Source organism: Lynx canadensis, chromosome D1 (assembly GCF_007474595.2).
Source record: "Lynx canadensis isolate LIC74 chromosome D1, mLynCan4.pri.v2, whole genome shotgun sequence".
Lineage (NCBI taxonomy): Eukaryota > Metazoa > Chordata > Mammalia > Carnivora > Felidae > Lynx > Lynx canadensis.
In genome coordinates, this window is record NC_044312.2 from 70,657,745 (window position 1) to 70,670,546 (window position 12,802).

General features: G+C 46.3%; 1 protein-coding gene and 1 long non-coding RNA gene across 3 annotated transcripts in view; one reads left to right on the forward strand and one right to left on the reverse strand.

The window, feature by feature from the left end:
- Positions 1-6,485, forward strand: part of SPON1 (spondin 1) — a 261,395-nt gene extending 254,910 nt beyond the window's left edge. The window contains 4 exon segments of the mRNA XM_030331303.2: positions 86-253; positions 1,022-1,186; positions 2,921-3,184; positions 4,779-6,485. Of these exon segments, the coding sequence (XP_030187163.1) occupies positions 86-253; positions 1,022-1,186; positions 2,921-3,184; positions 4,779-4,942 (761 nt within the window). The 3' untranslated portion in view covers positions 4,943-6,485.
- LOC115524730 lies at positions 173-11,196 on the reverse strand. 2 transcript variants are annotated; one of them, XR_003972200.1, is made up of 5 exons: positions 10,932-11,196; positions 9,918-9,986; positions 8,118-8,268; positions 1,608-1,794; positions 173-1,208 (listed from the first exon to the last, which is right to left on the reverse strand). It is a non-coding gene; the product is annotated as an uncharacterized LOC115524730 (long non-coding RNA). The 2 variants fall into 2 exon arrangements; XR_003972199.1 differs by having other exon boundaries at positions 173-1,211.
- Between the last annotated feature and the right edge of the window lie 1,606 nt (positions 11,197-12,802).

The following is a 12,802-nucleotide window of genomic DNA, read 5'->3' on the forward strand; positions in this document are numbered from 1 at the left end:
GGGGTGCCCAGCCAGCAGGGGCTAGGGGAGGAGAGGGGGTGCTCCCAAGGCGGCAGCCGTGACCCCAACAGGGCTGGCCTCCCAGCTCCCAGCAGCTGCCTGATGACCGAGTGGGGCGAGTGGGATGACTGCAGCGCCACCTGCGGGATGGGCATGAAGAAGCGGCATCGCATGGTCAAGATGAGCCCGGCGGACGGCTCCGCGTGCAAAGCCGAGACCTCCCAGGCGGAGAAGTGCATGATGCCCGAGTGTCGTGAGTGGCCGTGGGGCAGGGGATGGGGGCGGTGTGCCGGAACACAGAACCCCTGCCGCTACCACCAGCAAGGCCGGAGGCTGGGCGCGTGCTGGGAGAACATACGGCCCACTGTCCTTGCAAGAGCCATCAAGTGGGGCTTCCCTTGAGGGACATTCTGAGCGAGGCTGGGATGGCAAACTGGCGACCTCTGGAAAGCACTCGTCAGCAGCTGTGTTTTATAGGACCCCAGAGTATCCTGGTGGGAGGCGGGTGATATTGTAATACATTCAGGCAGGACATCCACCCCAGGTCATAGGCCCCCACTCTTGTTCTGCTCTGGACATGCCTGGCCCCATAAAGCATTACAACCCCAGCTCTACCCACAAATGCAGACCCACACATTAGTACACATGCGCACACATGCACACGAGTAGAGGTCACCCTAGGGATTTTAGCAACAAAGTGTCCAAAAATGTACTGCATGGTCTTGGGGGAGTGTGGGGTGTTGCAGGCGGGGACTTGTGTATTCCTATTGCTGAGCTACATCATCAGCGGGGGGGGGGGGGGGGGGGGGGGGAGATGCAGGAGAGTGACAGAAGGGCAGGAAGGGCAGTAGTCTGCTGAGCCACTTCTTGCTCCACAGGGTCACTTGGGTCACCTGAAGGCCGTCGGTCCATGGCACTCAACTCCAGGGGTCAGAGTGGGGAACAGAGGGTAGGGGACACAGGGAAATCAAAGAAAGTAAAGGGAGCCTGTTCTCAGTGGCAAACCTGGCTCTTGGCCTAGACACCATCCCCTGCTTGCTATCCCCGTGGTCCGAGTGGAGTGACTGCAGCGTGACCTGCGGGAAGGGCATGCGGACCCGCCAGCGGATGCTCAAGTCTCTGGCGGAACTCGGGGACTGTAACGAGGAGCTGGAGCAGGTGGAGAAGTGCATGCTGCCCGAATGCCGTAAGTCCTGCAGCCCAGCCGCCTGCTGGGGACAAAGAGCACAGGCTTTGGGTCTCCATGTTAGCACAGATCTTTAACCTTCAGTCTCCTCACTAGCAAGAGGGGGTCCTGCTACCAGCTACACGACACCCAAACTGCACGTTGCTATGAAGTCTAAAGAGGAGACGGAGATGGGAAACACATAGCACAGGCTCCTTGTCAAGGAGCCTCATTATGTGGCTCTTGCCCTCCCCACCTCCACAACTCTCTGATCCATGGGCTTTCCAACCTTTTTATTTCTATTCCTTTTCCCAGTGACCATTTGCCCACGACTAGAGGGTGGACGTGAAGTCAGTAACTTCTGTACTTTTGCAGCCTTGCTAAGACCAGCAATGAAAAGCTCAATGCCCACCCCCACCTCTTCCAAAACCTCTTTGATCACCTGCATTTCTCGGGTGCTGATCTCCAAGGAGAGGGAGGGAGCCCATTTTTCTGGCTAATCTTCGAAGAGAGCTTCTCTTTTAGGAAGTAGAAAGTCAGACAGGCTTGCTAGGATGGGTTTTTTTGGCTTCCTCTGAGAGGAAGGTCCCAGCTTTGTCCCTTACGCAGATGACCACACCCCTGCTCAACTGTAAAATAGCAAGAAACATTTCCTAGGTTCCTCTGAGGATTAAACCACATAACTGGTACAAAGTGCCAAACACTAGACCTGGCAGGTGTGTTACACTCAGTGTTACATATTACAGTTCCCGAGCTGTTTTAGCTACATGTGGTCATGTGTGGAGATGACCGAGACCATCAAACTGAGGCTGAGGCTTTAAATAACTAAGGTTGACCCTGTGTTCAACCCATCTCACCAAGAGTGGGGGCTCCAGAACCTCTGACTGAGACACCCACTGAAACATATATTCACAGGATTCACTGAATGGAGAACAACGCTTCCTGTGCACCAGGAACTGAGCTGGGAAGATTTCATTTAGTCTTCACAACTAATGAGAAAAATACCATTATACTCATTTTATACATAAGCTGCCTGAGCTCACAGGGAGAAAGGCCAAAAATTACTGACCCAAATGAGTTCTTCCTAGATCTACATTCTGCAGACCCAGTGAGGAGTCCAGAATCCTTTCCCTCCTTAGGTCACATTCTCAGAATCAGACCGTTGCGTTATTTTCCCTCTACTTTGTGAGGTGTTGGCTTAATAAGAATTTGCTGGATCCTATACCCTGATAGACCATTAAGACCCCCACTTGTCCCCACCCCTCTTCTCTAATGAATTTTCTGTTTCTGGCTCCTGCGATTTTTGCACAAACTGCCATCTATAGGACCCGGGGAGATGTTGAACGAGAAGCTACCAGAGTCTTACTGCAAAAGTCACAGTGGCCTTGGGTATTGGTCCACAGGGGTCAGCTCTGAAAAATACCCAGTCCTTGGGACTGTGGAAGATGGCTCTATGCCACTTAGGGCTGATTTGACAATACTCTAGCTGCTCACAGGGAAGGGTGAGAGACTCTGAACATATCTTCCAAATTCCTCGAGTCATTTGGGCACAGAAGGTGGGTTATGACCTGGGCACCAACCCTGTGGGCTGAAGTCAATCTGCATGTAGGAACCTCCCAGTTTCTTCTGTAAAATGGGAAAACAGCACCTTCTCTGCATCTCTCAGACTTGTGTGGAGGTGTTCAGAGGAAAACGCAAGTGGCCATATGCTGTTTCAAACATGAGATCCACTCCTGCCCATCTGTGTCTTGCCAGCCATTGACTGTGAGCTCACCGAGTGGTCTCAGTGGTCGGAATGTAACAAGTCCTGTGGGAAAGGCCACATGATTCGAACCCGGATGATCCAAATGGAGCCACAGTTTGGAGGTGCACCCTGCCCAGAGACCGTGCAACGAAAAAAATGCCGTATCCGGAAATGCCTGAGAAATCCATCCATCCAGAAGCTGCGCTGGAGAGAGGCCCGAGAGAGCCGGCGGAATGAGCAGCTGAGGGAAGAGTCTGGAGGCGAGCAATTCCCAGGTACTGCTCCCAAGCCTGAAGCTGGAGTTGGGGGGGGGGGGGGGAGGAATGTCAAAACAGGGGAAGTGGGTCTTGAAAATTGATAGGGGTTTGCGAGTTGAAGGCATCCCCAGCAGCAGGGACAGGGCTCGCCACGGCACAGAAATGCCACAGAGCGTAAGATGGTCAATAAATAGGGGGCAGATGCAGCAGAGTACAAGGGGAGAGGCAGGAAACCTGGAGACGTGAGGACCAGACCATAAGCCTGCTGAGGTTTTGAGACTTGATCCTGTGAGAAGTTCTAAGCAGGAGTGACTTAACACACCTGTGTTGAGGTGGCAAAAACAGAGGCCACTTCTGTTTGTAGCCCAGGAAAAAGAGTGTGTCCCCTACTCTGGCACTAAAAAAACAACAAAAACCTGGAGCTTCACTGTTGAATAAGCTGGTCCACAAGCAAAGACTACAATGTCATTATTTCATACTTTTGCCAGTGACAGATTCATGGTTCAGCCTTTGGTACAGACTGATTGATGGTGTTTGGATTCTCTGGAGTGGGTGAGGAAGGTGTCATGTTTGAAGGTTAATAGGTACACTGTGTTGCTATTTTAAAAGGCACAGCTCAATTTACCCCACATTCTCTTCCCTAAGGCCTTTCACCCTGACAGGACAGAGAAATACAGATCTGAAGAGCCACCTGATCGTTCACTGTCCGTTAAGGAGAGGTGTGCATATCAAAGTGCTATCTGTTGGGACAGGGTAGTCAGCCATTCAAGAAATGGTGATTAAGCCCAACTATGTGCCAGGCAGACACTGTGCCATGGCCTTCTCCTCCATAAAACTTAGCATAGTAAACGTGCCTGGTTGTACAAGAGTAATGTGGAGGATTTTGAAAACATTTTTTGAAAAGATCTCCTCTAACCTGAGTCAGGTTAAGTTTTAAGGCAAGCATGTTTATCTGTGTAGGGAAATTAATCACACTTGAATGTATTTAGGAGACCACGTACCTGGGGAGCAAAGCATTAGGATAAAGTGGTTTAATTGCTCGAGTGCTAACTGCCATCACCAAGCCACCCCGAAACTACTAGGATTCTGCAGGTCCGTGGCAGGAGCTGGCTCAGCTAGGTGGGTCTTCTGAGGTCTTGCTGAGACTCCTGTAGCTCCTGACAACTGGAGGCTCGGCTGGGGCTAGAAGGTCTAGACCGGCCTCACCTGCACTTCTGGGGCCTCAGAAAGACTGGCTGGACTCTCTCGCCACACGTTCTCTCCAGCAGTCTAGCCAAGCTTGCTGACATGGTGGGGGCGGGGGGTTTCCTACCAGCCTTTTCCAGCCTGCTTGCTCATGTCCCATTGGCCAAAGCAAGTCAAACAGCCAAGCCCAGATTCCAGAGGTGGCAATGTGGACTCTGCCCCTTGATGGGAAATGCTGCAACAGCATTATGGACACATAGGGGTTGACAGTCTCTAATGAGGGCCCTAACCATTATTAAACTCAACCCATCATTCCATACAAGAGCAGGGAAGCCCAGACAACTCCGTTTCATAGCTGTGACCTGGAGTTCAGCATTCAGTTTGGTCCCGCCATTTCTGCTGGCCTAACCTGACCTCCTGCTTCCAGGCTGCAGGATGCGCCCGTGGACAGCCTGGTCGGAATGCACCAAACTGTGCGGTGGTGGGATCCAGGAACGCTACATGACCGTCAAGAAGAGGTTCAAAAGCTCCCAGTTTACCAGCTGCAAGGACAAGAAGGAGATCAGAGCGTGCAATGTTCACCCTTGTTAACAAGGGTCTAAGTTTTCCGGGGCTGCACCCTGGCTTGCACAGTCATCGATGGCTGGAGTGTGTGTTTGCTTGTTGTTTAAGGCAATTTAAATTGTATACATTAGTTTTCATTTCTGCAGTGTGGTTCGCCCACCAGTCTTGTTGATGCCAGGGACTTCCTTTCTGTCTGCTTCTTGGTATGCAGAGGCTGCGTGGGGCTCCCTCATCCCCAGATGGCCCTCCTCCAGCACAGAAGTGAGTAGTGTCAGCTACCTGTACTGGATGGACATGTGTCCCTCTGGAGCACCCACCTGGGCAGCCGATACAAGCCTGGCCCCCTCCACAGGGAGCGGCAGCCAGGTGTGGAAGGGATTTCCATGCCTCGGTCCCAGGGTGCAGTGGGGAGGAAACAGTCCTGCTCACACGGAGAGCGCAGATTCCCCTCACTCTTGTCTTTGGCCTGCTTGCTCTTGTAGGAACCTCGTTTGCCCATCTCTTTTCATTTAGTGGAATTTAGGGTCCCTTGTTGAGTCTCCTCCGTCATCAACAGTTATTGGGGAACAAAGAGGTGGTAGATGTGAAGTGCATTGATGTAGAGTGGCTTTTCTTTCAGAAATGTATCTCCCCTCCTAATATTGGTTCCTGATACCCCAGAGAAAAGAAACTTTGGCTGCTTTATTGGAATTTAAGGTTGCCACTTCTTACACCTGAGGTAAAAGGTACTAAGTCTAGAAAGTACCTTTCCCTAGCTTTTTTTTTTTGGGGGGGGGGGGGGGCACAATTCTCCTAAGGACGCCAGCCTTATAAACTTATAAACCTTCTGACATTACATCCTTACTAGGACCCAGGCAGCAAAACTGGCCTCTCTAGAGGAGTCCCAAACCTACGCTTTTAAAATCTTCTGACACGCATCTAGATTTTAAGTTTTCAAACCAGTTCTACCAAAATATCTTTTAGTTATACATCAGCTGCCTGCATCCCACCAAGCCATTGCTTCAACAAAAAATACTATCTTTGTACGTTAAAAGGTGTTTTTTTTCTTTTTTAGTCCTAAAGTTTTATATGTAGAAAGAAAAAGTGTTTCAGAGACCAAGAAAGAAAGCTAGGGAGAAAGGTATTATTACAGAATCAGGCTGGGTAAGAATATCTGGTGGGAAGCCAAATTCACCTCAGCTTTCCACAGTGGGGCTCTGGGCCCTCCATCACCTGCATAGGAAAGGCCACGGTTTTCCATCCCCTTCCAAGCACTCATACGCACCAAATTCAGGGATTCTGACTACCAGGAATTCGTGTAAAAGGACATTTTACTGAGCTGAGTCTAGCAGCAGTTTTTACTTATTCATTTATTGTTAAAACTGTTTCATTTCTGTTGCAGGTTTTCATTATGCTTAATCCAAATATGTATCCCGGATGAGATGCATACGTGGTTTTGAATACACTACTTTAAGAATTTGCATTAAACCCATCAGGATGTCTCCAAACACAACATACATATGATATAGCCCTGAATCTGTATTTTCTTTAACATCAAAGACCGTTCAATAAAAAAAAACTCATTTGGGTCTGTCTGCTGTGTTTTTAAACTAAGTGTTCAGGAGGCTGGGACTTCTTGCAGTTATCTGCCTGAATCATATGCAGCAAAAAGACAGGGTTTCTGGTCCCTCATTCAAGAGGGGCCATTATTACCAACCAACACAGCCCTGAGTCTTCTGGAACTTTCAGTTTCCAATATTATTTTTGTGATCCTTAAATGGACTGCTTTCTCACCTCACGAAGGAGTGTAACATAAGGAAATAAGAGGTTTCATTTGGACAAAAAGTCTTGATACAGAACCCGCCTGCTTGTGCATTCCTCTCAGCCACCTGGAGGCAGATATCCACCCCATGAAAATCAAAGGTCAAGTCAGTGATTCCTAAGTAAGGACAAGCCACCCTAGTGTCCCATGTTCTTATCAGGTCTCTATTGGATACATTTTTAATATTAATTTTGGAGACTTAAAACCAAGTAACTGAATAAGGGCTAAGAATGGGTAACATGCGTCTTGTTATGTGTTATTTCTTTTGGTTGCAAGGAATTTATAAGAAGCATCAAATCTCTTTCTTACCAGAGTCTTGGGTTAGGTAGTTTATAGTTTTTCTGGCTAGGCAGTCATTTTGGAAATAAAGACTTTACTATAAAAATGAAATTGTTTCAACTTCCACTTGGGATAATAAACAGATGAGACACCCAGTAAAAACCGCCATATAAAGAGGAGCTATAATTGTTGTATATATTTACATCCACATTTTAAGATGACAATAAATTCAGAGATCTATTCCCCAACCAGACCATGGGTCACTCACCTGAAACCTTCCTTGCTGATGCATTAATTGAAGGAAGTCTGTTGTAGCTAAAGAGAAAAAGCCTGCACTTTTTCAGACCCAGAACTGAAAAAAATTAAAGATTTTGTACTATGTGTGTAATTTAAACTTTGTGTATTAAACATGTTTTAGGCTCACTCCAGTCTGTATACTTCTTCTGGGAAGTGAGAGTACATGACACATTCTCACAGAACTACAATTCTCCAGAAACTGAGTCCAGGTCAAGTCCATGACTAAAAGGTCCATACACAACAAATATCTAATGCTGTGACCTAACAGCCCACATATTTCAGGCAACAGTTTCAAGGGGCTAAATATTACAGTGTCCCAGGACTGTATGCTTAGTCCCTTCTTCCCCAAAGAAAAGGACACTATTGTCCAAATAAGAGTAAACATAAATGTTCAATCCCTAATTACCACATGGAATGATTCGTTTTGTTCTTCATGTTGCCCAAAAGTAGGGAGGATGAGTGAAATAAATTAGTCCCTTTCGAAAATGAGTGAAATGCTGTGACAAACTATAAATAGCGGCTGGATGCTAATGAGCATGAAGATAATTCTTCCATTTGAATCCTTTGAAATCTGTGAGTAAAAGATCTGTACTAAAATGTCAAATTTAAATAATGGCGTCCCTGCTGTAGACCCCTTTGGTTCAAGAGGTTTTAGGCACTCTGTGGGCCAGCACTGGGAAGCTGTGTTTAAAACACTGGTGTGGTCCTGAGTTGCTGAGAGAGCTGGGGCCAGGAATGTCACCTTTTCTGGCTCAGGCTTTGACAGCAGCAGGCTTCTGTGAAAGGACTCCTCTGCCCCACCTCCCCAGTTCAGCCAATTCTCACCTTGGGAGCGAGTCTGATGGCATCCAACGGAGGAGTCGCTGGATGCCAGCCTTGCCCCACCAGTCCCTCATATCTTCGTAAACCAGCAAAGGCCCACGTTGTGCAGAAGCTGGCCTGAGCTGCGTTTCTGTCATTTATAACTGAAAATGTCCTGACAAATAAAATACACATGCAATACTTTTAACCCAGCTCTCCTCAGACCAAAATGCAATTTCAGATTTTTCTCTTAACATTTACAATGTTGAACATAAGATAGCATTCATTAACATTTTCTCATATTGCTCTAAGTGCTTCATGAAATTCAGAATGTGTTCTTAACCACTTCCTGGCTTTAGAACTGGTAAAGTTCTCGTATTTTAGCAGTTCTCATATTTAAGTTAACCGTTCTCATATTTTAGCTTACGTGTCTGAAAGGTTTTCCTTTACTCCAAATAATTTGAAGTATTAGCAGAAGGGAAAAAGACAAACAGCTTATTCAAGACTACTGACTCCTTTACAACACTTGGGGTTTTATCAAAGTAGGGTCTGTATATTCTTCTGTAAAAAAAGGAGAGTCTGTATTTTAGAGGCAAGCAACCCTACTGCGTGATCTTTCCGTGGAACCCCTGGCCCATCTGGGAAGGCTGAAGGAGCACTGGTGGAAAACACCTGGATCCGCTCCCTTACGCACTGTGCTAGCACAGCCTGAGAGCTTCCACCACCTGTTACCGTCCTACGATGATACAAAAATTGAAAGCAGATGTTCAGAAACGTTTCCAGTGATTGCCAGTATAGCCAAGAGGATGATTACTTTTCTAAGTAGCTGATTTCTTTAAGTTACATTTAGCAAGGCTATCATTCCACAGCAGCGGAGAGGAGTTAATTCTTCAAACTGGCCATTCACCTCAGCCGGTCGGAGAAGCAAGCACAGAACCACGCCATGCTCGCTGCCCCATCAGAAAGGGATACTGGCCCGCAAAGTGTCAGCCTCTAGATCTCTCCAGAGCCTAAGTGTCCACATGGCAATACATACTTACAGACTTGTACACCTACCTACCTATGATTAGGTACCAGGCCCTGGCTCTTCCTGCTCCTCTAACATCCTATCAAGGAAGAGAACAGCCCCATCACCCTCTGATTTTGCCACAGAACTTCCCAGAATGGTAGCCCACACGTCTTCCACTTCCTTGCACTCCAATCACACCACGACCACTATAATCTGGTTCCTGCCAGATGACGGACACAAAACCTTCCAAGTTACCAGCAAGCATCTACGCAACCACACTGCCTCTTACCCATCTGCACCTCCCCCTCTCCGCCACCACCCCAGTCTTTTACAGCCCTCCGCTCTGGCCACCCCTTTGGCTTCTTTGACAATAATCTCCTGGTTCTCTCCAGTTTCTGACTGCTTCTCTTGGGTTTTTGCTGCCTTTTAAGCTTTTATCCCCAAGTGTTCGTTTTCCCCCTGGAAGTTTTACCCATGGATCTTCTCTCAAACTCTACTTCCATCCACTCCCGCCTGTTCAAACATCAGCTCAAAACAGATAAATTCCAAATCTGCACTTGCAGTCCTAGCCTCTTTCTGCAGCTCCAATCCCCATTCCCAAATGCCTCCGGGACTAACCCCTGTACATAACCGCCACAATCACCATACATTTCTATCACCAGAGGGTTGCCCGTGTGTCCTCTTCATTGATCAAATGGTTTTTCTGCAAATGCCAGGCAAGGGGGGTAAAGCTGTGTACGTGGCACACATGGTTCTGCCCTCTCAGAGCCTGTGACACCCAAGTGCAGATGAGACAAGACAGACAAAATACTCACAGATGCCTCCGTGTCACTAAGTAAATACAGGGCAATGTGGTCAAAGAGAGCTCTCTGAGCAGGTGGCATCTAAATTAAAAGCAAAAGAATGAAACAGCTAATTGGAACAGTCAAGTGAATCAACGGTCTGGGAGATACTAGCATCCTATAGAGTGTAAAAAAGCAAATCAGCCTGAATGTGAGAAGCAAGGAGATGACAGATCCTGCAAGGGGCTGTCTCTGTGCACTATGGTAAGGAATTTGGATACTGGTCCAAGTGCATTGAGGTGATGACAGATTTTAAGCAGCAGTGGAACATTTAATTTATGGCCTGTATTTACAGAACAGCTTTGTGGGGGCAAAATGCAAATAAAAAGACTACTTCAAAGGCCATTGCAATAACATGGATGGCAGAACAAATTGGAAAGAGACAGATTTCATGACTCCAATTACCTCTTACCTGACCACTCTTCCCTAAACCTGCACTTCTCCATCATTCATATTCCCACCCGATCCAGCCACTCCCTGTTCAGAATCCTTGGCAGTTCCCCATTACCTACAGAAGGGCCATCCTATTTAAAGCTCTCCACAACCCGAGCCCAGTCTACTTTATCATTATTTTTCCCCACTGCACTTCAAATCCTTTTAGATTAAGGTTTCAATCCGAGAATACTCCCTGCATTCTGCCAAAATGTGTCTTTGCCTAGGCTTTTCCCCAGCCTTTCCACCACCTCACTCCTCTCCTCTCCTCCCCATCTCAAATCCCACCAATCCATCAAGCTCTGGCTAAAGCACCACTTCTAACTAAGAGGCTCCCTCAGATTTTCCAGAAAGAACATATACCATCTGCTGGACCGGACAGCTTTGTGCACACTTACTCTGCCTACACTACAGCCCTGGCATTTGTTTTCTCACTCATAATCCTTCTCCACTAGATACCAAATAGTTTGTAGGAAGAAAAAGCTCCACATGTATCTATTTCCCCCAGAACAGCTAATGAGCCTTGCACAAAGACATTTGTTCAAATTAAAATACCTTGTTTCTAAAAAGCTCCTTGAAGCTTTCCATGCAGTTACTGGTTAAATACTCTTAAGTGGTCAAGCGGTATTGAAAGTAACCACTTTATCATCTCCTCCTATTATCTTCCAGTTATCTGTTTAATGGGATCCTTATGTACGGGAATGGGAAAAGAAATAAAATTAAGATTAGTGGTGATGAAAAGTCAGAAGAGGAACAAGCTAGACCTGAAGTATATACAACCTCATTATAGCAAATTTTTTAAGTCAAATGATAGGGGCCCCAGGGCGCCTCAGTCGGTTGAGCATCCAACTCTTAATCTCAGTTCAGGTCATGATCTCACAGTCCTAAGATCGAGCACCACTGTCAGGCTCTGCACAAAGCGTGGAACCTGCTTGGGATTCTTTCTCTCCTTCTCTCTCCTCCCTCCCTCTCACTGTCTCTCTGAAAATAAACATTTTTTTTTTTAAGTCAAATGCTAAAGGAACCAATTTATATTACAAAACTTTGAGGCCCCAAATTTAGAGGAATCATCAATGTAAGATGTATGCCAACAGGGCATAATGTCCAATCCTGAAATACTGTAAATCCCTAAACAAATGTAGAGACAAAATTAAATTCATGATTATCAATTCAGGAAATCCTGTTTGAAAGAAATTTCACATATATAGAGAGAAGAGGTTCTAAAGTTGGGAATGTAACCTCAAATGACAAATGTGCTATAGAGCAAGATTGGCAAAACGTGGCCCACAGATCAAATCCAATCTGCCATCTGTTTTTGTACAGAATGGTTTTTACAATTTTAAATGAATTTTTTTAATTCAAAAGACGATTAATATTTCATGACATGAAAATGATATGAAATACAAATTTCAGTGTCCCCACATAAAGTTTTATTGGAACACAGCCACATTCATTTGTTCATAGATTGTTTATGGCTGCCTTGGTGCTACAATGGCAGACATGAGTAGCTGGGACAGAGACCATATGGCCCACAAAACCTAAGATGATATTTATATTAACTGTATGGCCTGTTACAAAACAAGTCTGCCAATCCTCCAGCTATAGAATAAAAAAATGGTCCCACAGGCAAAGACTTCTTCATGCCATGAGACTGGCCATTCTTTGTGAAAAAAGATTTGAAATTAGATTTCAAGACCTACAAGGCACCTCTGACTGTATGATGGATATTAAATGGGAGAGACTCTGGCTTCTGATAGAGAAGTAGCAGTAGCCAGATTTACCCTCCTACCGTAGACAATCAAAAAACTGGAGTTAATATGTGAAACACCTGTTTTCAGCCATTCTACACCAGGCAGCACAGGACTACCATCTCTGATGGTGGAGAATCAAAAAGGTAAGCCTTAAGATTGCCCTGACTTTCTGCCTAGAGGCACATTCCAGATTCTAGAGGGGATGGGGGATTCTAAGCAGGACATAATTGTTTTCCTAAGCTGAAAAGACACTGGAGATCGATCTGTCCCAGACACCAGGAGCTTGAGGCAGGTGAAAGTTGCAGGACAAAGTTCTGGAGGGGTGGCAGCTACACAGAAAAAAGAACTCCAAAAATATGCCCAGGGTCACCAAGTCTCTGCTTGATACTAAGATATGCATGTACAGGATGAAACTCCAGGAGCTGGGCAAAGAATGACCCAGGAGCTATAGACAGTATGGTTCCCCAGAGCTCACAAAGGCTGGGAACTTTTCAGTTTCCATTAGCCGAATCAGAGAGTCATCACTGATTACGCAGGGCATTCAGTAGAGACACCAAAAGGGCCACACCTTAGTAGTAGAGCTAAACCATCCTGGGGGAAAAAAAAAGATACTTGAGACTATATAAAATGTAAAAGACCTGAAAGGATTAAACTGAACTACAAGTAAATTAATTA